We start from the raw sequence: 25,270 nt of genomic DNA, 5'->3' as shown, positions 1-25,270 counted from the left end.
AACACAGTCAACATGGAGATTTGTCTTTTGACTGCTTCAACTCTGCACAAGAAAGCAGTAAACTAAGTTTTCCTTGGCTAGAGTTGCCAATAGCCTCGTCATCCTTCTCAGAGGTCGGAGAGTTCAGCCACTCCAGTCAGGTGGTACTGAGAGGTCTGCAGGAGGCCTTGGACTCTGAGGCTACAGCCAGCAGCAGCTCAGATGAGGAGCCAGTGGAGGAAAAGATTCGTAGCAGGATTTCATCCATGTGAGTATCCAGGTCTGTTTTTGTTTATTCAACCAGTGCCACAGTGAGCGTGTGGCTATTACAGCTGCTGATTACAGCTAAATAAACCAGCAAGAGTGCTCAGACTTTAAAACTCCACAGAACGGCACAGCTTAACCGTTTATTCAGCTAAAGCCATATCAACAGTATATGAAAACAGGTTCCAAAACTCAGCTGTAGTGTCACTGGCAAACTGTTCTGGGATCTGGTTACCAGAAAGCAGCTGTTCTTCACAGTAAAAATCACTGCTCTTTTCTTAATTACTGTTGAAAGTTCACAGAGGTTGGCTCTGGCACTGGGCGTCTGGTCAGTTAAAAACCCGACGAGAGCAGCTTTTTAACTTCGACTGATGTAAAAGTGGAGTGAATGGATTGTCAAGTTTGCTTGACAATATGGGAAGGGCATATTAAGTCAGTATTAAGTCATGCACGGTTACAAATGCCAAGAATGACATAAGAAATCCACTCCTTCTTTTAGAATAACAGTGCGAGTTTTGGAAAAAATCATCTAAAGTGTTACGAGGTCCACCGTGCTGTTTACTTGGCCTTCAGTGAGGTTTACAGTGTGGTTGTCATAAGTGCAAGTTTTGTCCTCCCAGATGTGGGGGAGTGTTATGACATTTTTTTACCATACACACACAAGCGCGCGCGTTCCTTTTCCATGCTGCAGTCATAACAGATTCAACAGAGCAGCCAGCTCTTTTTACCCACAGGGTAGGAAATAAACACAGTCTTTCCAACAAGGCAGCAACTTGCCAGCCATTCTGTGTGCACATTCCTCAGCTCCTCCTCTTTCTAGTGAAAAAATACTTTAAAGCGTGTGTCTAGATTCAAGGTTGAGATGTTTGTGGTGTCCTTGTTTTTGTTTTTTGTTTTTTTGACTGAATGTGTAAAATATCAAATGCAATATTTTTAAAGCTTTAACATCTAGAAAAACTACACTTAAAAATGAAATTGCTGCTTAGTCTAGTTCCTGATTGCCCTTTTGTTTTGTTTACCTGAATTCAGGTTTTGGGCTTGGTTTGCAAGTTTGTTTGCTTTTTATTTTAGTAGCTATAACTGTTCAAAAAAAACTAAGTGAATCAGGGAGATCTGTCTTGCCTAGCAGGATGTTTAAAAAAAATAAAAAGGATTACGGTCACTTGGGATGATGATTCAGATGATAAACATGCATTTTAGACGACAGGCAGTCTTTGCAGCCGGAGCTCTTGCACAGATGGGGTTAAGGGTTTATTTCAGGTCTAGGGAATAAGCGCGTGATCCTAGCCTGTGCAGTAGTTATTGAAATCTCAATATAGTTCACAAACCTTTCATCAATAAGATTCAACCTTGTTGACCCCTTAAGTTGTTTCCCGTGAGTCCAGAACACTAACTAAAATAATGGTTGCTGGGTCTGACAACAGTACTGAGACAGTATTGTTTGTGTGTCTGCGCGTGTGCTTTTATTTGGCCAGCTTGTGTCATCTCAGGAGTGTCAGCTTGTCCTTTGTAGAGACTGCTCTCCTCCTGCATGGAACAATGCTCCGTTCTTCATCTGTAAACCTTGCCTGGGGATTTTTTAAAACATTTTTTATGGTTGATTCCTTCTCAAAGAGGATAGGACGCTGCAGGGGAGGGGATGGGTCACTGCTCTCTTTTAGAAATGTTAAATAGTAAAGACTTTTATCATTCGACGTATGAACTTGTGAAGCACAGATATAGTTTGACTTAAAAGAAAAAAATCACTTCCAGATGTTGCTCTGTTTTCATTTTCAAACATGCTGCACAGCAGTATTTTTCAGAGTCTAAGTGGTCAAGTTTAAATGCCAGGCACACCCTAAAATCTTGATGCTTCTGCAAGAGCCTCAAATTGGGGGGAGGGGGTCTTCTTCCTGGCGCAGCCAGGATTCAAATATGCAATATAGAAGTATGGATGTAATGGATGCAGTCTGTGAACAAGCACAGTAACAGGTATGAAGCAGCCGTTCCCATTCTGTCCTTTCCTCTTCTCCTAATGCTCCACAAATATTCCTGGAATTTTCTCATTATACAGTTGGAGTGAGCTGCAGGGCTGCCAGGTCTGGCCATTGTCTGTGAAGGAAAAAGAGCGCCTACTGCTCAACAAAGAGACACTAGCTTGGGATTGAGTGAAACTTATTGGAGAAATAAGCCATTTTGGACATTTAATGGACTGTTTGGCTGTTTTTTCTTTTTTCTTTCTTTGTTTTTGTATTGACCATAAAGTGAGGCTAACTGTGTTCATTGAAGCAAACAGCATTTAGGGTATTTGATTAATCAGGGTAACAGTGAAATAGCTAACTCATAATATCAAAGGGTATTTGCCAGGTGCACTGTGTGTAGCTGCTTGCTGACTAGCCTAACCTTTTCCTCTCCTGTTTGAAGTGGGGGAGTCTCTGTCTATCCTAGCCAAGGTCCATGAGCAATGCCATAGCAACTATTGCCCTGCTGAAGTCAGCCAACCACACACACACACACACACACACACACACACACACACACACACACACAAAGATAAATGCTAACTGAACAGCCTAGTGCCATGGAAACATGCTATAGACACACACCACACAAGTCAACTGTGCTTTATTCTGTGGCCTAGATAGGCTTTTGTGCTTGAGCAAAATTCTCTCCTCCTCCCCCCCCCCCATGCTGTTTGGATGCTAAACAGTTTACATGCCTGTATAAAATAGGTCAGGTAGACAGAGCTGCAGTACAAAATTGCAGATTGATTAATCATCTTGTTCTCAGACCGACATACCTGGTTTTCATGATTGTATTCAGCGCGATGAAATAAAAATCCAAGGCTTACAGCTTTACACTCGTCTTTCTTCTTGTGGGGTTGAATGGGGGGGGGTGTAAAGCCTTTGACAGGGATGAATATAATATTAAAGTGCTTTTGTACGGGTGTAACTGTCCTCCCTTGTCATCCATCACCCTGTCCCTCCTGCCAGCAGCAGCAGCAGCTGTGAGAAGCAGTGGCTGGAAGAGAGAGCAGAGCTGAGCAGCCGATGGACTTGGTTGGAACTGCGCTTGGATGAACTAGAAGGGAGGATACTACAACTGGAGGGGGTCCACAAGCATATATGCTCTATGAAGGTATGACAAAAGGTGTCTGTACCAACTGACTGACAGACAGTTGGTCAGTTATATTATAGGACATTAAGCTTGCACACTCTTGTCAAGAAAAGGGATACAAAAAACAAACTTTCATGGATTGCCCGAGCTACAATAAGTAGTATGTTTTAATCAGTGTTTGGATCCTCTCTTCTCTGTCTTTCTGTGGATCTCTGTGTTTCTCAGGGTCGGGTGGTGCTTGCAGACTCCCAGCCACTGACTGACAGGCAGATTCAGCAGACCCTGCTGAAGGAAATGGCAGGTTTATCCTGCACAGCTTCTGATCCGGACAACGAACCCTGCAGCCCTACACGGCTTCTGCACAATATAGAGAGACAGGTAGGAGGGAGGGATTATTACTTGCACCTCTGATACCAGGCATGAGTTTAAAATAAAGAGGATTAGTAATCTAGAATTATAGATGCTGTTTTAGTTGATTACCCTTTTCTGTCTTGTGATCTTTCATATCCCAATGTCAGGTTGAGAGGATTAAACTAATTAATTATGGTATGCTTACTTTCTGACCTCTGGTAATATGCTAAATTAGAGGCTGCAGGTCAAATGAATGAATTTGTGCTTTATGAAGTCGACCGTTAAGTAATAAGTCTGTAACTATGAAATTGCTTATTTATTTTTTGCAGCTGTTGAAGCTCAGATAGTAGCTGACATCTGGCTATGTATTTAAGATGGTGCACACTCTTGATTACGGATGGGTATCGTTTAGGTTTTATCCGATACCGGTACTTTTGAAACGGTGCCGGTGCTTAAACGGTGCTCGAAACGGTGCTTAAAGAATGGAGAACACACACTAAACTTCTCATGTTTAGCTGTTTTTTTGTAAAAAGATAACAATGTTAGCCTTTTCTGCAGCTATAGGGGATTTATGGCATCACTCTTGGCTGGAAGCAGTGCTTAATCAATGGAAAAAAACACCAATTTTGTCCAAAAACCGTCAAATCCAATTTTGTCGCCAGGTGTTTCATCAGATTCGAGGTGTTACCTCCTTTGCACAGTATCAGCTTAAAGCAGGCTGCTGAGTTTGCATCTTTTGCTGTGAAGTACAGCCAGACTTTTTATTCTGTAGCTCTGCTCTAAAAGAACGTACGTACCTGGGCCCGCCTACTATCCTCGGAAAGGTAAAATGATTGGCTAGAATCCAAAGTGTATGACGTCTCAGGAAAAAAAGCACCGAAATGTGCGCTGCTTTTCGGTCTGGTTACTACCGTTTATGTTATGGCACCGGATACCGGTACCCATCCCTACTCTTGATAGCTTTAAAGCTGTACTTATGTGCACACAAGAATCAAATTTAGTAAAAAAACAAAAACATATTGATTCACAACCCACACCGAGACATGTTGTGATTTAAGTTTATGACCTAGAGCTGGGTAATCTGTTGAAAAGATCATCAAGTGGTCCTTTTTAGATTCATGATCCTTGATTTTAATCACATTGATTCGACTCATGTGACCATATGATTAGTTAGGACACAAAACCTGTCACTTCAACTCCAGGCTAAAATCGTATGTTCAGTGAGCACCGACCTTACTCGTTTGCTTATCCTTGCAATCCATATGATTCGTATGGAAAGAAAACCACATGCCAACCTTAGGCGATCCATTATATAAAGTCATTAACACGCCCCCAGCGTGCTCACCCACACAAGAAAAACAACTTCTATTTGTATTTCCATTTACACTTGCTTTAGAAGTGGTATGTACCTAAATACCAAAATATGTGTTTTGCCTCAACATGTTTTCTGAGCTCATTCAATGTGGGACTTTCTATTCACTCTCGGTTCATACTCTTTTTATTTGCCTTGGTAGAACGTTCTCATATGTGTACTGTGCTCCTTTTTAAGATTACAAGGCTTGCTTATATTTATCAGCCTGATACCAAATAATAAGAATCAGCCAAGGCTAAAGACATCTAACTCGATGTGATCTTTCTGTGAAGAAAATGCTTCAGGGGAAGTCTGAACGGCTGGATTGTATCTCACTCTTATGTGCATTATTTGGCTGATGTCTTCATTGCAGAGTGCTCAGCTTAGCCAGATCGTCAACAGTCTGATGCCCCCTCTGAGCTTTTCACCGCTCTCAAAACAGTCCCAGACCTGTAAAGACAGGAGAACCCTCCCAAGGTAGAGGACACACACACACACACACACACACACACACACACACACACACACACACACACACACACACACACACACACACACACACAAGTAGTCAGATTGTGTTAATACCTATATTATCCTGTGTGCTTTTTACAAGTTGCAGTTAAATGACACATTTACAAAAAACGTCTTTAAATACTGTTAATTTATGTGAAAATCTGACATATTTCAGACTCTAATGGTGATAGAAGTTTGTCTGTTATCTCTTTAAAGTCTAGGCGATAGGGTGAAAGCACGTCCCAGCTTGTCGTAAAACCCACTGAACCCACTTCGGTCTCTTCATGGAGTCTGACTTCAGTAATCCCTTCATGTCTCCCCTTCCTGTTGCCTTTTTAACTCTCTGCCTGCCTGTGAAGATGAAAGCCCCATAATAAATGAAAGGCATTCTGTTTCTTTTATTCATGTACAGTAACAAGTGGGTATAAGTAGGGATTGATGAACAAGATCTAAGGAATCAACACCTTGAAAGAAGTTGCTTTTCGAGCATTGTGAACTTGCTACAAAGCACAAACCTAACACGTGACCTCATCTGGTTGTGTTTCTGCAGCGGCCAGAGAGGAGATGTTTTCTTGCCTGTGAGCTCCAAGAGAAAGAGACTAGGGACTAGGCGGCTCTTTAAAGCTGATGCGTCATGCGTGTGTGCCCGAACCCGACCCCTGGTCACCTACCACAAGCCCAGGCTGTTCACTTTCAACTCATACGGCTCTGGCAGTCCACTGGTAAGCCATATGTCGACCCCCTTCTTCTTCTAGTCTGTTTAACCATTTACATGCTGTATATAATTGTCAAATTGTGCCTCTTATTACCCTGCAAGCATATCAAATACATTGATTTATGTACTTCTTAAAGCAGTTCAGAGATTCTTATGAAATGTAGCTTTAAAGCAGTGCCTTTGAGACCTATTTTAGCTTCAGTAGTGGAGTGCCATCACTAAAATAGGTCTCCAAATTAAATAGGAATTATTGTTCAAAGCCGAACACCTGCTTTTAATTAAGAAATAATATCTCTAATTCAGATCAACAAATGCAGGGTGCTATTTTAAAAGCTCAAGCCTTTATTTAGCCTGCGGGGCCAGTACATTATGCTGTCCTCTTACTGCAGATAAAAGATTGCAGTGGCGGTGTGTGTCGAGTGCTTCTTAGCTTCACACTGTTGCGGTAATGAGGATGTGTACAGCATAGGAATCTATAAATCAGCTTAACTATTTAATTTCTCATTCACATGTTCTTGACCTTGAAGGACTTTTAAGCATCGGCATGTCTCACACAGTGCCGGGATATTTATAGAGTTTCTGCATCTTTCTGATTCTGAACACTACAATTGTAGCTGCTATAATAAGCAGCGCTGAGCCATCATCATTGTGACATTGTTCAATAACAAAAAGAGCGTTTAACAGATTAATGACTTTAATCAGTGCACTCCATCAGAGATCAGCTTCCTTACATCCATATCACTTATATCCTGGAAAGGAAAGGTAAACTGTAAAGAAATTCTTTCCTGTTGCTAATCTTGCTCTGCCTATCTTGAGCATTTTTTTTTTAAGTAATCTTTTTAATCTCTTGTTCTCTTTTCCTTTTCCAGCACTCAAGAAAGTCCACGGCTACCTTCTCCTCCTCGCTGTCCTCATCTTCCTGTTCATGCTACTCCTCTTGTGATCCCATAGTCTCGTGCTCTGATCCCGACTGTAGCTCCAGCGGGGTCTCCTCCGACACCTTCAGCTTTCGACGTCACCCTGTGTCGTCTCTGTCGTTTGGTAGGAGAAACGTAGCTACATTACATTGGTCAGCATGAGCAAACTTTGTAAGCTAATCAAGATTTTTAGATCATTTGATTACAATGTTGTTTTTGAACTGCAGTCAGTAAGAGTAAATATTAGGCTTCCTGTCTGACATGGTAGACTGACTCTGAAGGGTCACACACCCTGGCCATGTATTTGTCATCTCAGGCCTGTAGAGCAAAAAAAACCAACAAGATTTGCTAAAGTAGGGGGCAGTTGAGATATGTTTGTAGGGTTATAATAAACTATAAGGTATAAAAGGTAGATGTTTTTAGTTATACGTCTTGTCATATCAGCTTACTATAGTGTGATCAGTCAGAATTTTAAAAAGACCCCACTGCACACAGCAGATGAGAATAATCTGCCAAAACTTAACCGAACTGGTCCACAGAGCCAAGAAAACAGGTCAGGTTACATGCAATATTTTAAAACTGGCATCACAATAATTAAACCTTAAAATGAAAGCACAAGTCCTGTCGTGATGGACCGTAACCACATTTTTAATCGCACTTTGGAGAACGATCACTCAGATGAAGTCAACATAGGGACAAGTCCAAATGTTTTCAGGGGGATAAAGCTCCTTAATCTCCTGGTCTTCTGTTGTGGTCTTTTGCAATGATAATATTTTTAACTACTGGTGACTACTAATGTAATGTGATCGTGATTCTTAGTGTTATTTAAACGTTTTTTTTTTTTTAAATTCAATTCAGTTTTATGTATACAGCGCCAAATAACAACAACAGTTACCTTAAGGCGCTTTATATTGTAAGGTAGACCCTAGTAGGGCTGTGTGATATGACCAAAATCTCATATCCCGATATAAGAATTCTATCGTCCCGATAACGATATAAATCACAAAAATGTAACATTTTCTGTAAATTCTGTGAATCTCGGGCAGCTCGTCTTGCGGGAAGTGTTTCCAGCTCCGCGTCATGTAGCTGGAGTCGAGTGTTTTAACCGATGCATGAAACTATACATTTTTAGACATAAGTTGTAACGGCCGCCGTTTTCTTTGTCAGTATTTATTACACGGCGTGCTGCGGGGAAAAGCCTGTTCTAACGTTTAGGTCTAAGGTTTATTTTTTTAGCTCTTGGCGGCTCTTTTTTTAATTCTCATCCGTAAATAATCTGCTCTTTCACGTGATTCAGTTTATTTTGAAAAGTCTCAACAGGATCTTGAGCTTTATTGTGAAAGGTTTATGTGGAACATAAACAAGCGGACACGCGATGCTATTACCGTCATTGTTGCTAACCACAAAGCATAAAAACAGGCACTTGTCTGTCTGTAATGTGGTTATATTAAATATAAGAGAAAGAGAGAACTTTAAGAAATTAATATAGCCACTACAGTGACCATCAAAACGATGAAAAAATATTGCCGTAAACAGTTTATTTTGCAACACCATGAAACAAATGATGGCGTAAAATGAAACAATAGACGTTTTTATATCGTCATCCGATATATATCGTTATATTGAACAGCCCTAGACCCTAGAATAATATATTCAGAGAAAAACTCAACAACCCCCTATGAGCAAACACTTTGGTGACAGTGGGAAGGAAAATCTCCCTATTAACAGGAAGAAACTTCTGGCACAACCATTCTTAAATACATGGCAGCAGGGATGGTGTGTAAAGAATTTTTAAAAACTTTTTAAAATTTATTTTTCTTTTTGTTTTAGTATGCATAGATTCTGTACAACTAGGGCGACGCGTGTTGAGATGCTACTGTTTAAACTGTGTGCTGAATTGAATTTGCAAAAGGTGTTGTATTCTTGTGTCCCCACACTTAAAAATTATCATATTCTTCCAGGCACACCTACGAGCCACCACGTAAAGAGGGTGCCAGGCAGAGAAGTATGGTCCCAAAGACCTTTAGTTGTCAACAGTCCAGTAAACTACAAGCGACACAGCTCCACGCCGCTGCACAACAGTAAGATCGCTCTGTATACTTGTACTGATTACAAATTATGCCTCATTGTGTGGTGCTCTCTTTCATTCTGCTGGTCTCCTTTGTTTTCACCATACTGATATTTGGGCCCAAAGCATGCTTGCAGCTTACTATAGTGTGATCAGTCATTCAGCGATTAAGAAGAACGAAGGATAGAGGTGCACTTTAAAAAGCCGCACCTGTGCATGTGCTCTTAATACCGTTATCAAAGCGACTGGATCAGATTGTTTTTGCTAAAGTAATATAACCTATAACAGGCAAGCAAAAGTTACTTTAATTGTAATTGTAGCTAAATCAGTGGTAGCATCCGTGTCTTTATATTCTAAGCAGCAACTCGGATTCATTAATGCAACAGTTCAGGTAATAAATGCAGTCTTTCAGTTTTTCTAAAGAATAATTTGTGCATAATTAAAAATGAAATGACAGTTCATCATATCCAGACAGCTCACCCATTTGCTTGTATTCAGTGAAGGCAAACAATAACCGGCTGCTTCAAAGTCATCCGCTCACTCTGCTTGTTTTCTCCCCGTCGACTATCATAATTCATTCCTAGCGTGTCAGATATCCCACTGGGGCTGTAAGAGGCATCCAACTGAGCAGTAGATGGAAATAAAATCATTTGGCATTTCACCTATGTCTGTAAGCACCTTGGTATGTTAGTCTGAAGCTAATGAATGATAATTTCCTGTAACATTTACGCTGCATACCTTTGGCAGCCTGGAAGGTTAACAATTTAAGAGGATCTTGCATACGTGGTTTTCCATATTGTAGATGGATGATTCAAAGTTTAGATTTTCCACTATTTCTCTGGTAAAGGTTGAGGAAATGTGGATTGATATAGATGAGAGGGGGAGAGCATAAAGGAGGAGACACAAAGGAAGCAGACTGACAACGGATGAAGGCATCAGACCGGGCAACGCTTGTCGATTTTGTGTCAGCTTGAATGATCTTATTGTCGTTTGTCAATACCCGAAGAAGGCAGTCTGTCAGGTAAATGCCAGCTCAGATAATAGCCACATGGAAGCAGATTTCTTATCAAAGCTGATCTCAGCTGAAATGGGATGAGATTACATAAACCGTCAAATCAAGCAAGATGCAGAAATGTGGACAGATGACGTGGAGACTGATGATAAATGACTTTCAACTGTGGTATATTTTACAGTGTAACATAGAGAACTCAGTGTGTTTAAAGACAAATTAATTGCTATAGCCATATTTAAAAAAAAAAAAAAAGATCCACTTCTGTGTCCTGTTCCTTTAAAGTAACTTGAAGCAGCAGTTTGGTGAGTAAAACTCATATAAATAATGATTGGGGATTAATGTTTTCACTGATTGGTAGTAGATTGGAATAAAAATGAAAAACTCGAAATCATTCTGACAGTCTATTAATTCAGTTTCTTGTGTTTGTCTCTGTGTTTCGCTGTAGGTCAGGAATACAAGCAGAACGGCAGGCATCGTAAAAGCAGAGTTATGGGTTTGTCACCCATCAGGTTGTTAGTCTCTGCTCAGAGTCGACACAGCAAAGCCAGTCAGAGGAGAAGGAAGAGAAGACGCATCCGCAGGCTGCTGGAAGGTGTGTATACGCAGTGAAAGCTCATACTTGGGTTTCATTACTTCTTCCACAGCTTATGTTTTTGGTCGTGTGTGCGTGTCGTCATTCTGTCTGCAAACACATTAGCTCGAAACGTTTTGATTGAATTCTGGTTAAGCGTTGTAGGGGTGTAGAGCGCTGTCATGTTAACAGTACATCAAAATTTGTCTTTCATCCAAAAAAGCCTTAGAACTCAAAAACGAAACATAGATGAATCTGTATCATCAACATATAGGGAATGATCTATGGGGATTCTAAGTATCATATAGCTGTATGTCATTTACACATAGAATGTCCTCATAAATAAAACCAAATTGTACTTAAAATCATGTCAAATATATTAAAATGAGTTTCAGTGGGGCAAATAACAAAAGCCTGCACTTTCCACTTGTTTTTACTCGTATGCTAACACCTTAAAATACTTTCAAAAGAACAAAGAAAATTAAATGAATATATAGAAAATCCAATACTATTCCCTAAACGTAAATACGACCCAGAGTGAGCTGCCTTAGTGGAAATTTGTGCTCTTGATGTTTCTTGTTAGAGCTGTTTTAACAATGTAGCTGCTGGTTTTAGTGTACAGCATGCCTGTATATGTCTGTGTTTGTATACCCAGATGAGGAGGATGCCCTGTACCAGCTCTGTGATCCAGCAGAAAGTTCAGATGATGTGCTAGAGGAGAGCTACTCACATGCATCACACAAGCAGGCCTCACAGGTAACACAAAACATATGTTATTATTAAAAACTAAAGAGCCAAGAAAATGATATAGGTGAAATGTAAGAAGTAGCAGATTTAGTTCAGATTAGGATGAAGCGCGGTTAGGATAGGATGGATATGACAGGATAGGATAGATCCACCTACGTCACTTAATATGCGCATATGTGTGAAATGTAAAGAAAGATGACCACAAAAGTTTTGTCAGGACATCTGAAGATTTAGAATGACTTTGAATATGTAAACTCTTCTGAACGATTGGTAAGCTCTTGATTCAACCTGGGAACGTTTCCTTCTAGGGCTTTGTTCGCAAACGCCAGGGAGAGAACGTGTACAACATCAACAACATTGTCATTCCCATGCCACTGGCTAAAGTAGAAAAGCTGCAATACAAAGAAATTCTAATACCCAGGTATGAAATGGAAACACCCCTGAAAGTGTTACAATGTATCACTATGAACCATAACTCCTTTAGGAAGACTAATGACCAGTCTTATTGACTGGTTTTACAGTAGTTGTGATTCTGCATAATTGTATTTTGCAACTTATTTATTATAAACAATCACTTTTACCAGAGTGATGTCTGATTTGTAAAGCTATTGTTTAAAAATGACAAAAGTAAATGGAAGTTGTCCATTATCATTATTATAATGATTAGTTTATCTTTATTGCAGTTGGCGAGTAGTTGACATCCAGCCTCTGATGGAGATGGAGCCAGAGAAGGTGGAGGGGCATGAAACAGAGCATTTCTTTTCTTTGAACATGAGCAGTTTATTTTCATTTGTGAACAATCCAGCATCTTAATGCCCTTCTGTCTGTCTGTCTGTCTGTTGTGTTTAGGCTGAGGCTCTCAGTGATGAAGTCTTTGCTCAGCGGCACCTGGCTTTGGAGCAAAAAGAGAAGTTACGCTGGTCGTCCTGGGATAAGAGGAAACACCGTAGGCGCCCTACAAGGTGTGGACACCCACACAAACTCATAAATGTAGCAATAATGAGAGTAATGCAAAATCTAAGGTGAACCACAATGTTAGAAAATGTTAGAATGTTTTTAAAGGGCCTACAGAAATAAAACAATTCTGTAAAAATATACAATAAACCTCAATAACTGAGGAAGTTAATCCAGCTAGTTAATGAGCAGACAGAAGAACGTGCATGTGCATGCAAAAACCTGGAAATTTGAGACAGTGTTTCATGGGGTGTGTTTGTTTTCTCATTCCAGATCTGGCAGCAGGCTTTTAGGCAGTGGGGGTGGGATGTACACATCAGGAGAGGAGAGTTCTGTGGAGTGGAGTTGCGCTCAGCTGGATCTTGATGATTCGCTGAGGTCAGAGGAGTGGCTGGTAAGATCAAAAGCGCCACAGCTGAAACCTGAAATCCCCAAGACAAACTGAGAATATCACAGGATGGTTGATCAAGGTGACACAGGAGGCAGCTCATGTGGAGTCATGCATATTTACGCTGTTGTGTCCCCAATATGCTGTTTACCGTATTTACGCTTGACTGTTGTTTCCAACACAAGGCGTTGTAAATCATTTAAAGGAAAATCAGCAGACTGCAGCACTTTCACCCATACATTGCTGTAAGGATATTTTCTGTAACATTCCTGTGAAAAAATGAAGCCGTTTCACGTGTCCTTCAGCAGAGACAAAGAATATAAAGCAGCAACATTCATCTCATTCATCTTGTGTGAGCTATGGAGCCTTGGTGGGTTCTTGAGAGCCTACACAGATACTTGTTTCCACTCTTGTTTCCTGTGATGATGCCCTGATTGCAGTCCTCTATTCCACTTTGCTTTGATTGGAGAGCGAATGAGTTGTCCCTAAACCAGACTAACCTAATCAACCTTCTCCACACTACAAATAACCCCTACTTCACTGCATTGCACTTCTTATGCACTCCAGAGGCCATACAAACCATGATTAAAGCACAACCATTATTTATTCATTTTTAAACAGACCTCTGAGCCATGCACAGATGTATTATAGTCCTCAATGTGCATATTCACTGAAGGGACTGTTATGAAAAAAAAGGACAAATAAAAAGCTTTCTGCAGTTTTATTTTACACTTAATGTCTGCCTTGCAGGAAATGTATGTAGCCAGTTGTGACTACTTACAAAAATGCGCTCCCCTGTCATATTCAATTTACAAATAAAGATAATATTCAATATTTTTCTGAATGTCATTGATTTGTCTTACTTGTCAGCCTCAGACACCCTGGGAGCCTCGAGTCTTTCCTTTGGATGAGGATGAGGAAGGCGCTCTGCTCTCTGATAAACAAGAAAAAGTCCCGTATGGGTGCTTAGGGATTAGTTCAGCCTCTTCCACGTCAAAGAACTCAAACTCCCAACCAGCTCCAACTCAGGCTTCTTATGCTACACTGCCCTCTGGGGGACAAAGCAAGAACAGCAGCTGATACTGCCGTGCCTTCTTTTTTTGTCTTTGAATGTAAGTTCATTAAAAAAATTTACGTGTGTGTGTGTGTGTGTGTGTGTGTGTGTGTGTGTGTGTGTGTGTGTGTGTGTGTGTGTGTGTGTATTTTCTCAATTTTAAGCAAGTTTAATTTGTTTAACCACTTATTCCAGTCATACACTGAATTGTCTGTGCTTTGATTAATCTATCCAGTATGTCATTCATAACATAAAATTATTATTACTATTATTGTGATTGGACTTTAACACACAAATTATTAATTTATTGGATCATTCATAAAGAGTACAAAGAGTATTTTAGAAGGTTAAGCCTCTGAAAAACATCCTTCAGTATTTTATCACTTAATTTAATATTTGCATCATTTCTTTTCCAGATCTCCTCTCATCAGGGACAACGAGCAGAACATGTGCCCTAGGAACCTTACCGGGAATATTTAATACATTCCACGAGCATTGTGATCTGATGTAATAAAAAAAAAAACTACATTTTTTTTTTTTTAGGCAAAAGTGATTATTTTGTTAGGGTTGTGACAGTAGTCACAGTAGTTTTAACTTCTGCAGCAGTTTCAGGTTTTAATGTAAAAGAGGTACTGTATGTAAAGTAATATATCTATCAGCAACTCCACTGTAGTGTCACGTTTCTTTTTTTTCTTTTTTTTTTTTTTGCCTGTCCCGTTTGGCTCTTTTGCCATCAGAATTGTTGTCTAAAGGCAAAGAAAGATGCCCAACGGATTTACTTTACCAAACTGACCATCCCAGCCTTGCCGTAATGGTCCATTTGATTCACCTTTTATTGTTTATTTTATTTTCACTTACTGAATACGGGACAGACTTGACTGGGGGAAAGAAGGGGAGAAAGAAAGAGGGAAAGAGAAACAGCTGAGAAGAGGGACGGGGGAGAAGGGCAAAAGACAAAAACCAACAGAACGGGCAGAGAAAAAAAAAATGCATATATCAATCACCTGGATCACCTGCTGAGAAAGAAAAAAGAAAGCAAGCAGAAGAGAACGAGTAATAGAATAAACAACATCACAATGATATATGGGAATATGACAGTAAATACTAAATGTTAAACATTATTGTGCAGCACATAAGATCAACAGAACACAGTGTGCTTTGAGGTAGGAGCCAAAAAGGGTGGAGTTTGTGGGTGTGATTACCCGTGTGTACACCTGTGAGCATGGACGCGCTTGTTTTTTAAAAGGTTCCTTCATGTAATAATCTGCTAGAGGGTGTGGGGGGGCCACAGCCCCGTCCTCCAGGGCATGAAGCAGGTGTGGAGGAGATCAAAACTCCAGACATCCAGAGGCCCCCAGAACACAAGAGACCAAGGAAGACCACCAGAGGGGCAGCTGCGCCACTGTCCCGGAAAGAGCTGAGGAGAGTCCCAGATGAGGGCTCACTCAGCAGCCGCGGAGCAGAAGCCAGGGGGAGTTGCAGTGACGCGCCCGTGAGCTCCGCCGGCAGCCAGCTGTGCCTGAGTGACCGAGCCCCAGGCCGAGAGGCCGGGGGCACCCCACCTCCGAAGTGGCCCGAGCGAGCCCCAGGCCCCGATAAGCGGCCGCCAAGGAGTGAGCCGGTGTGTACCTGGACGCCCATCCCCGGACACAAAGAACCACCAACGCACCGACGTCTGAGGGGGTCTGCCACTGGCAGGGGAAGTGGTGGTAGGGGGAGATAGGCCTCCAAACCTTGGAGGGCCTGAGATGTCCCCAGAGAGGTGGCGCCTGACACCCAACCTGACATATAGACACAGACATACAGGCACACACAGATACAAACATCCATTCCCACCCTCATGCTCTCATATGCACTTACTCCACACTCAACCAACGTGGAGACAGACATAAAGAGACGCTGTACACATGATCACACTCCCCAAGCGTACTCTACAAACCGGGTCTAGGTGCCCCCGCCCCTGGAGGGGGGAACTGCACCCAGACCCAGGTGGTGTTTCCCTTTTCCCTGCGGTGGGGGGAGGCAGACCGCCCCGACTCCGCAGCAGCAGGAAGGCTCCACACTCCAGACCGCAGTCGGACGGCCAACTCCTCCTCCTAGTCCTAGCCCCCCTGCTCCAGCAGGTCGCAGAGAATGGGGGTGAGAGAAGACTCCAAACCTCCCTCCACCCGCTTATTGTAGTGTTGATGCATGTGTGTTCTAAGGTGCATTTAAAACCCAGGAGGGCATGGAGCTACCTGCCAGAGAGCAGCAGGTAAGCGCATGGTCCCTCCTGCTAGCCCTCAATGTCTACGTGTATTTAACATTGAGAGGTGGGCAACGATGCCAGGGGTGGGGTGTATACCCTGATGGTACTTTGGACTCCGTGTATCGTGCCCACCCCCAAGATCCTATATGTATGTGTAATGAGAGTGTGAGTAATGTGAATGTCTAAGTTGTGGGATAAAATTGAGGCAGAGGCAGCCAGAAGGGGACGGGGGGGGGGTGGCCTCCTCTGCACCCTGGTGACATACCCCTACTCCAAGGCCCTGCATGTGTGGGTGGTTGTGGTGGAGCGGGAAGAGGGAGGCAGCTGGAGATGGGGAGGGAAGGAAGGGAGGGGCAAGTGACCCCTCCCTGGGGCCAGCTCCCCCGCTGACCCCAGTAGGCACCCCCATACTCCGCGACCCGCCAGGGAAAGGGGGCCCAGGCCCATCCAGACCGGGGCCCAGTGCAGCAGCGCCGCCCGGCCCCACAGAGCCCGGGACAGTCCACCCAACCCCACCACAGAGAAAACTGCACCCACCCCACCATCCACTCATCTTCCAGACTACATAAGACAATAAACACCCAGGCTGAGATCTTCCTCCACCTCTCCTGTATCTCCCCCTCCTGCAGAGGGAGCTCCTGAGGAGAGGAAAGCTCCTGCAAGATGTGACAATCTCCCCCACCAGTTGAAGAGCCCCCCAGGTGGCTCGACGCACCGGCAGCACCCTGCTCCAGGGCTGGGCCCCCATGCAGTAGTGTCACGTTTCTTTCATGTTTGTATCTGTCAACGCTATTTATTTCTACAGCTGTCTTAAAATGTAAATATAGGATATGTTTAGTAACTTTTTATTTAATTTTTAACTTTTACTTGGTGTACTTGTGCTTTCTGTTTGAAGATGCTGTCCTTTTTGTATTTTTTTTTCCACAAAAAAGAAAATGTATTTGGAAAATATAAAACTTTCCAATATAGATGCCATGCTCTACTTCCATAGTTATCTCAGTGATCAGATCTGTAGCAAAGGGACATGGCTGCTATTTTTTCCTGGATTGAGAAGCTGCACTAACGACTCCTACTGGGCTTTTGTTTTTTGGGGCTATGCTTTGATTCGGGGTCCACTCAAATCTTCATAAAAAGATATCTGTATATTCATATCCACATATCTGTAGACAGTTTGTAGTCCATCTGTGGTCTAAATTTGAGCAACTAATCACATTCAGGCAAGCTGTTTCCAGGTAAACAATGGAAAGGAAAAGAAGGATGCAACCTAACCAAGATCACCAATAAGACCCAATGAAAAGGTGAATACATGCATCATTTTAAAATGTCTGATTTTTACTTGTGGTACTGCAGTTGCTGAATATTTTATTCTTTTTTGTTGTTTGTTTTGTTCTTTTAAAACTCTTTTTGCAGTGCCCTATTATTTGCACACATAGGAGCAATAAGAGCAATACACCTAAAAATACTATGTTTTAATCCCCCTGAATATGTGGTCAAATTACAGGGATAATGTCTGCACATGGCTGGACTGAGGTGCCCCCCAGTAATATCGGTGTTTTGAAAATCTGAAAAATTATTTCCTTTCAGGATTCTTGCAGCCCGTCACTACTGGAAAATCCAACAGGTGTGTGGAAGGATTTCAGGAGGAGTTTAACTAGGAGCAAAAATGTAAAACGACAGAAGGGAGATGAGGTAGAAAACAAGCTGCCTGTGTAATTAGGTCATGACATAGAAAATCTGAAATTAGAATATTGCACATCATTGCTTGTCAAGCTGTCAGTGCCCATTAGTCTGAAAACGAACAAGTCAAGTGAGGCGTCTCTTCAGTTGAGAGCTCCGAGGTTTTAATTTCAATAATGTGAAGGATGTCTGCAATTCTCGCCAAGTCTACTTAAATAAGATGTAATTTATAAAAGCTGGATGGACAGAACATTGTGAGGTCATTTCAGTGATTTGGATGATTTACCTTTTATGGAGGTCGTCACTTTTTAAGGCCACAGTCTTAAAGTGAAACAGCTGGTATTTTTGATCCCGTATGCATAGCTTCCTCTTATAACGACCTGGGAAGGAGGCAATGGGCAGATGGTGGTCAAGGTCATCCCTCTCACATACTGTATGCATGTCAGCTGCTTTATACTGGGGATTTGGTGCTAAGATTCTAGAAATCGAAACTTGGATTTCATTAAATTAATTTACAGATTATAACTGGATGATTCCAAGTTCATAGAGGTGAATAGGGCTCATCTGTGCTTTCACATGGCTTCGGGTGTCAGCTGAGGTAAATCTTTTCATTCTTTAAGATCCCCCTCCTTGGTCACACAGCATTACAACACTCTTTGTTGGAGTCAGCAGAAAAAAAACGTAAAACTATCAAGGTCGCTTGCACTCACTTCCAATTGAGAAGTGGGAGACCTTGTCTCTCCTTGAAAACTGAAGAAGAGCTCGAAGTGTCACATCAGTGCAATAGTAGTAGGATTGTCTGATCTCAATAGCAGGCAAAAAGAACCTCTTGTATCCACATGGGGGCCATATTGCTTCTTAGAAGACTACACAAGTCAACGAACAATATAATGCATACACATAGACTGTTTCCATGAGCTCTACATCAACTGAGTAAAATTAACCCTAACCCTATAAACGAATAAGCAGATTATTAACCCAATGAAAAGGGGGGAAGATGTGTGCACTGAACTATGAAAAGCAGATTGTAACTACAGCATTTGCACTCTGGGAGGCGCTCTTATATCAAAGAATATCTGAATACCGATTTACCATGTGTAAAAAATAAATAAATAAAAAATACTTACTGTTGAACTGGGATGACCACAAGTAACAGATGGGAAGTGATTCTTCATTAAGAACATTGTTTCTGGGAAGCCAAACTATTTTTCATGCAGTATTTTTAACCCATGCCCCGAACTGCACGTGTGCCTTTATACTGATTTATTGCCATAGCAACCTAAAGAACGTAATACTTGACGAGACGACATTTCGCCAGCCTTATTTACTTTGCAATACCTGCTGGCGTTGTACCTTTACGTCAACACAGTAGGTTTTACACTTCCGTTTAACCTGAAACGCGTCGGTACAGTTTGTTGCTGCTCCACCTCTGTGGTAATTTCTAGCAAAGGGTACACCAGAACACCGTAATGGCTAGTTTAAACACCGACGCAGTCTATCGGCGTGACTAGTAGGATCATTACGGTAAATGTAGGTTGCGGAGCCTGTGTGTGTCCGACAGACCGGGAGTTCCTCTGGAAGACACTACGCCGAACAGGTAAAGAATTTAACACTTCTTTGCTTTTAACAGCATCGTTTTAATGCAGCATAATATATTGCGATTGGCAGCGACTTAAAAAGCATGCGACATTGAATGGCTAGAAAAAGAAGTCCTTACACCCAGCAGTAAATTGACATTTCAGTGAGCTGAAGCTGAAATGATGAGGTGCCCCTCTGTGTCTGTGTGGATGGAAAAAGGACGCATTGTTCGTCCGAAGGAGAAGTGAATCTGGGCTCCTGTGAGTCTGTGTGCTGTCTGAGCTGTGGTGTGAGCCGGTTTTAAGATGAAAAATGCTGCGAAATTCATCCGATAATAAATCACATCTTAGGAATAGATCTAGAAATCAGAATCCCAAGATAGGTAGAATCCACACTGACTGACCTAATTGATCCACTTTTTAATTTTTTGATGGGGTTCAGGAATAATGTCTGCATTGTGCTACTTAAAGGCTTCACCTACTGCGGTGACTGCGGGAACTTGGCTTGCTGCGGCGGCAGTGCAAGGCTATTGGGCTTTAGTAAGCCTATAACACATTTCGGAAAGCTGTAGGTAACTGTGATAAAATCATCAGAGGGAATCCCTAGAGAAATATGACATTAATTTCCAATCACCCCAGAAAGGAAAAAGGGGGTGCAAAAGGAAAAAAACAGGTGCTGAGTCATATTGGCGGGTCCTTCCCCTGATTGATCTCACAAATTTAAGCCCTGTATGTGCATGTCTGTTGTTGTCACCGTCGCCACTGCATTTAATGTTAGATTACAGTTTAGTTTATTTCATTTAAAGGCATTTTGAAAGACTTGATGTCTTTATTAAACCCAGCACAACAAATAACACTTAAAAAAAAAAGCCAGGGCTGTTACACCTCAGAGGTCTTTTTCTTCATACTGAAATGGCTATTAAGTAAGCTCATACATGATGGGTTCCTTACACAGTACATAGGCTTCAGTCCAGTCTCATTTACATACAGGCACTGGCTATTGATTTTCCTCCATCAAGTCCATTTACAGTTTGTGCACACATACATATAAATGCCTGATGCATTCAGGATGAGGCTGCCATATATTGAGTCATGCACAGCCAGGGAGGCTGCTGTGAGCTCCTCCTTGGTGAGGGATGGGGCTCATGCTTTCATGTTTGTGAAGGACCCGGCTGGTCGTTCCACCTAGGTCTACAATTTGCCTGTTGGACGTAAATTCAGCTTTCTCAAGATGCTTCAGCCATCACATCCTTATATCTCTATGGCAAAGAGGACAAGAGGAACATTTCAAGAGCTTACTCCATGTTTGGATCTATACTTTGACATATTCTGGAGAAAAAAAGGCCAAAAAGCAACAAAACTGGAACATATGTAACATGCCTTCTGTTTTTTTCTTTGTGAAGTAAAGGTTATGATTTGCTTCCTTTAAATTGCATTAATATCGACACATTGCCTTTGCATTGGTGATTAATGATGTGTTTATTTTAGCATAAATGACTCCTTTTATATGGGCTTTATGTATTGATGAGAAGGTAAACAGTCTGAGTTTACTGATTGCGTTTCTGATTGTGTTTAGCCGGAAAGTTGACCTCTGATGCAAAATCTTTCTAGTGATAGCCCTTTTTTTGCTGAAATAACCAGTTGACGTTGAAGTATATGTATTAAAACAAACAAGCAAAAAAAAAAAAAGTCTAATTGTCTTTCTATTGTCGAAATCTCAGATTAACTGAGAGTAAACTGAAGCTGAAATTATGAGGTTAATTAAGCATTTTGGCTCAAATGTGTAAAAAGAAGGGTTGATGGTTTCGGTATTAAATGTCACCCCTGTTTAAGTTGTTGGAAATAATATTGAAAGAATTCTAAGTAAAGTATTTGTTGTCTTACATGTATATATTGCAGGGCTGTGGTTTGTAATCTCAGCCAATAAGTGTGCAGAAACATTCTTAAAATTGATCGGATCTAATAAGCAAAACTGAAAACTTTCATTTGGCTGTAAGAGTGACAATACCGTTTGAGGTGCCAGTTAGGATGGGAATAGCACTGCAACCTGGCAGTTCACATTCACGTGTGGCGCCTCGCATTGTGGGTCAGCTTTACATAAGCCTTGTGTGTCAGTGAGGCAACCTAATCCTGATTCCTACAAAGATACTTAGTCAGCCTGGACAGTTATATACACACACACACACACACACACACACACACACACACACACACACACACACACACACACACACACACACACACAGGCAGTCCTCCTTTGTCACATTCGGAGTTTGATGTAATGCTCCGTGCTTGTTTGTGTCTGTGTGAGACAGAGAAAGTGGGAAAGGCTCCCTGTATGAAAGAAGATAGACACTCAGTGGTATCTTTGGCTGCAGCGCCAACACACTAACACTCAACCGACATGCCTGCCAGCTAACTGCCAATCTCGCTCCCTTCTTTCTGTCCCTCTGGCAAAGGGAGGTATTCCAGGTTTTTGTAGAGATTAGCACACTGGTCAGCGTGCCTGTAAAGTAGTGATTTATAATTATCTTAAGGATCAACTAGGGGCACAGATTTTCTCATTGCTGAGTAATTGGTCAGTTATTTAATTTATAGGTTGATTGGTTTTGATTTTATCTCAAAAATTTGTAAAGCAAATTTTTCTTTTTTTAGAATCCACATTTGTATTAAATACGACAAAAATACTGGCAGTCCTCACATCTGAGAAGCTTTGCAGTTCACATATATGAAAACAGTTTATTAATGTTAATGACTCAATAGGACTGCTACTGCAGTTACTAGTAATAGTTGTTTATTCTTGTTGATGGCATAAACTTTTGCACTGAGATCCAGGATTCTTTCTTACACACTTGCACTTGAAATCGATCCTGTTTTGAGGAGAGAGGGAAATAGAAAAGCATATGGGGTTCATAAATAACTAGCAGGTCATTGATTAAGAGCTTGCTATAGTACTTTAGCTGACCACTTATATTCATTGTAACAGTGGGTAGTTCGGTGTCAAGGATGCATGGCAGGAGTTCTGTGTCACCAGGATAAGATCCAGCTTTACGTTCGGTATTCAGCAGACTTTGTTGTGCATGGTGTTTAGACAGTGCCTATGCAAAGCACCGGTATGAACGAATGCTTTCAGGTCAGGGACAGGTGAAGGGCAACCATCACCCGGAAGGCAATGTCTTGCTTGATGACAGCAGTTTATTGACACTGGGAAGCTTTGATTGATTTGAAGCTTTGATTGATTGTCCTATTCAGTAATGGTTCCTCCTTGTCAACTAAAGCTATCTGTACAATATGTAGGCTGAAGGATTGAAGCACGCAAAACTTGGTCACCACTCCAACCTTTAATGCAATCATATACAAAGCAGTTATTTCACTTAGGTAGTATTTCCATGTCATACCTGTCAAATGTCACGTTTAACCAATGCGATGCAGCTTTTAGTGACTTTACAAATTTTTCTTGTTTATACCGTGAACATCTTACCAATTCTTCCATTGCAATCTTCTCTGAGAGCAGATTATCAGTGGAAATAAAGCGTGTAAGTCGTAATCCCAGATCAGCATTGAAATGCTAATGGAAAGCAGAATGCTGACTTCACTTGTGCTCTTGACAGTCCTGTCAGCAAAAGAGCAATCACGCTGACAAGTCTGAGCTAACTAATTTACATTTTTGGCTACGGTTCAGGAGTGGCATGCCCCCGTGCTGACCTCGCCTGACTTGAAGCTAACGGACATCCACTTCCACACAGATTTCTACACGCTGAGCAGCGTGATGTTATATATGCTTTTATGTGTCTTGTGGAATTCTGTTCCTCAGCTTTGATTTTTATGCCCCGAGGGACAGCTGGGGTCAAGCCCAGTGGTCTTTAGTTTGCAGGAGGCTGAGATCAGTCAAGTCAAACCCACAACCGCCTGCCCCAACATCCAGACTCTCTCTGTCTTCCTGACACCTCTGGTTGGAGTATAGACAATGGCTGTTGGTTGCATACTGAACCTAAAGCACATCTCTTTAGTAATGTGGATAAAACCAAAAGCGTCCAAGCTTGAGCTTGACACAGAGATTTAAAATGTAGTTACACAGATATTTCAGAATCTAGTACTCTGACAGAAAAACCTCTCAATTATTTGAAAGTGCACTAGGCTGTTTTTTTATTTTTAAATTCACAAATTGCTTCCTCCTTATTGAAAATTCTTTGGACATGGAATATATTTGCTTTTGCTATTGCCAGCACCTCACACTCTCAAATGGGAGCTCTGGCATGAGAATTCACATGAAAATTGGACTGTAGTGTTTTGTATTTACGCATGAATATGGAAAATGAGTCACCGTCCTTCCAATGTTGCATGTCAACTTTCTTACAGCAAAGCCTGTTGAGGATAAATAATATCCAGTCCTCAAGAAAAACCCCTAGAGTTTAAAGTACAAGGTGAGACTTGTATGGTGTAATGATGGTGCGATTTTTACTGCAGCGCCATAATTTGAAAAACAACAGTGTTTATTTTTTTGTCATCATAAAATCACTCACAGGTGACAGGAAGTGATAACATCAGGCAAGAAGCCACAGTTTCACGTACTGTTGGCAGTTCCAGTGTCCAAGCAAATCTTTGTCAAAGAATATGGCACACGTGGCATATAGCACTGATATGTAAGAGAAAAAGAACAGGTGCATGTGTTTACTATTCATATATGCATTTGTGCTTCAAGTCAAATATAGAAAATCGATAAAACACGAAACTTTATTGACACCATTCTGATGTCAGAAGTGTATATGGATGGATTTTTTTTTTCAAAGTAAAGAGAATATGGTATGTAGAACGAGAAAGAAAGCTGATATAAATATATGTGTGGGCTGAAGCAGGAAAAACATAAGGATGACTCACAACTCACCTAACTATCCTGTTTTTCCTCTCCTCTTGTGTGTGTTGTTTTTGCATCTGTGTTTGTGTACAACATCCCTCAGTCTTTGTGTGGGAGTCTGTGCTTAAGTGTGTGGGTATCGTTTACAGCTAAATAATGCTTGTGCTAAAGGAGAAAAAAACATCCCCCTCAGCATTTTCTCTGGTGTGTGATGTTGACTGCATCCCAGTGGCTTTATTTTGTGACATAATTCCGTCATTTAGGTTCTTTCAACCTGCTTCAGCCGATTCAGTGGTTCCTTGCGTTTTGCTGAATGCCTGATAACAAGGCTCATAGAAGAGTGTGTGGTCATAGAAATCCAGCTAAACGGCCAGCCCGTAAAAGAACTGTTGTGGGAGATGAACTTCAGGATTATGATTGTTTTGCAATAATCAAACTCTATTGTAGCCATACTGCAAATATCTCAATAGCATAATAACCCCACTAATCTTTTCTTTATTTATTTTTTGGCAAATGCTTGAGTAATATATGTTAGGCCTTTTTGCTTATATTTGATAGCCACTGTTCAACTGACAGGTAATGTAGAGAAAGAGAGATGAGTGATTTTCAGTAAAGATCTGATCGGTCTGGAATTGAACCTTAGACTCAGCTGATTAAGGCATTTTTCCCATGTGGCTATCCCCTAGCGGCTAGGGCCTAGCCACTTGAGTTGTCTTTGTTTATTCCATTTAAGGCTAAACTAAAATAACAGAATAACAAATACTGTACTGGAAAGCTCATCAGAGTGTTAGAAGTGATGAATATTTCTAAAATCTCACTGATGAGGATGATGAAATTCATTAGTGCGCTGATACAGTATATTGGTCAAATCCCTGAGTGTTTCACTGCCGTTCATTATCGGAGAGCCAAAACCCCTGAGATGATCCAAAAACA

At 41.4% G+C, this 25,270-nt stretch overlaps 2 protein-coding genes across 3 annotated transcripts in view; both read left to right on the top strand.

Moving 5' to 3' along the window:
* Nucleotides 1-14,647, top strand: part of kansl1l (KAT8 regulatory NSL complex subunit 1-like) — a 17,243-nt gene extending 2,596 nt beyond the window's left edge. Inside the window, exons 2-16 of one of the 2 annotated variants that reach the window (XM_026145084.1) lie at nt 1-247; nt 3,216-3,360; nt 3,565-3,717; nt 5,415-5,518; nt 6,105-6,276; nt 7,139-7,310; nt 9,148-9,267; nt 10,712-10,858; nt 11,493-11,593; nt 11,893-12,005; nt 12,268-12,316; nt 12,434-12,546; nt 12,812-12,932; nt 13,797-14,038; nt 14,397-14,647. The exon at nt 1-247 is cut by the window's left edge and continues 896 nt beyond it. In XM_026145084.1, the coding sequence (XP_026000869.1) occupies nt 1-247; nt 3,216-3,360; nt 3,565-3,717; nt 5,415-5,518; nt 6,105-6,276; nt 7,139-7,310; nt 9,148-9,267; nt 10,712-10,858; nt 11,493-11,593; nt 11,893-12,005; nt 12,268-12,316; nt 12,434-12,546; nt 12,812-12,932; nt 13,797-14,006 (1,967 nt within the window). In that variant the 3' untranslated portion in view covers nt 14,007-14,038; nt 14,397-14,647. The remainder of the gene's footprint in view (nt 248-3,215; nt 3,361-3,564; nt 3,718-5,414; nt 5,519-6,104; nt 6,277-7,138; nt 7,311-9,147; nt 9,268-10,711; nt 10,859-11,492; nt 11,594-11,892; nt 12,006-12,267; nt 12,317-12,433; nt 12,547-12,811; nt 12,933-13,796; nt 14,039-14,396) is intronic. The other variant, XM_026145085.1, reaches the window with a different exon arrangement.
* A 4,389-nt stretch (nt 14,648-19,036) lies between these two features.
* The window catches only part of map2 (microtubule-associated protein 2), a 103,433-nt gene continuing 97,199 nt past the window's right edge, over nt 19,037-25,270 (top strand). Inside the window, exon 1 of the mRNA XM_026144297.1 lies at nt 19,037-19,502. The gene's annotated coding sequence lies outside the window, so the exon portion shown is untranslated. The remainder of the gene's footprint in view (nt 19,503-25,270) is intronic.

The sequence above is a fragment of the Astatotilapia calliptera genome, chromosome 16, assembly GCF_900246225.1.
Source record: "Astatotilapia calliptera chromosome 16, fAstCal1.2, whole genome shotgun sequence".
In the NCBI taxonomy this organism is placed as follows: domain Eukaryota; kingdom Metazoa; phylum Chordata; class Actinopteri; order Cichliformes; family Cichlidae; genus Astatotilapia; species Astatotilapia calliptera.
Note: the sequence above shows the minus strand (reverse complement) of the source record. Positions and strands in the feature narration are given on the sequence as shown.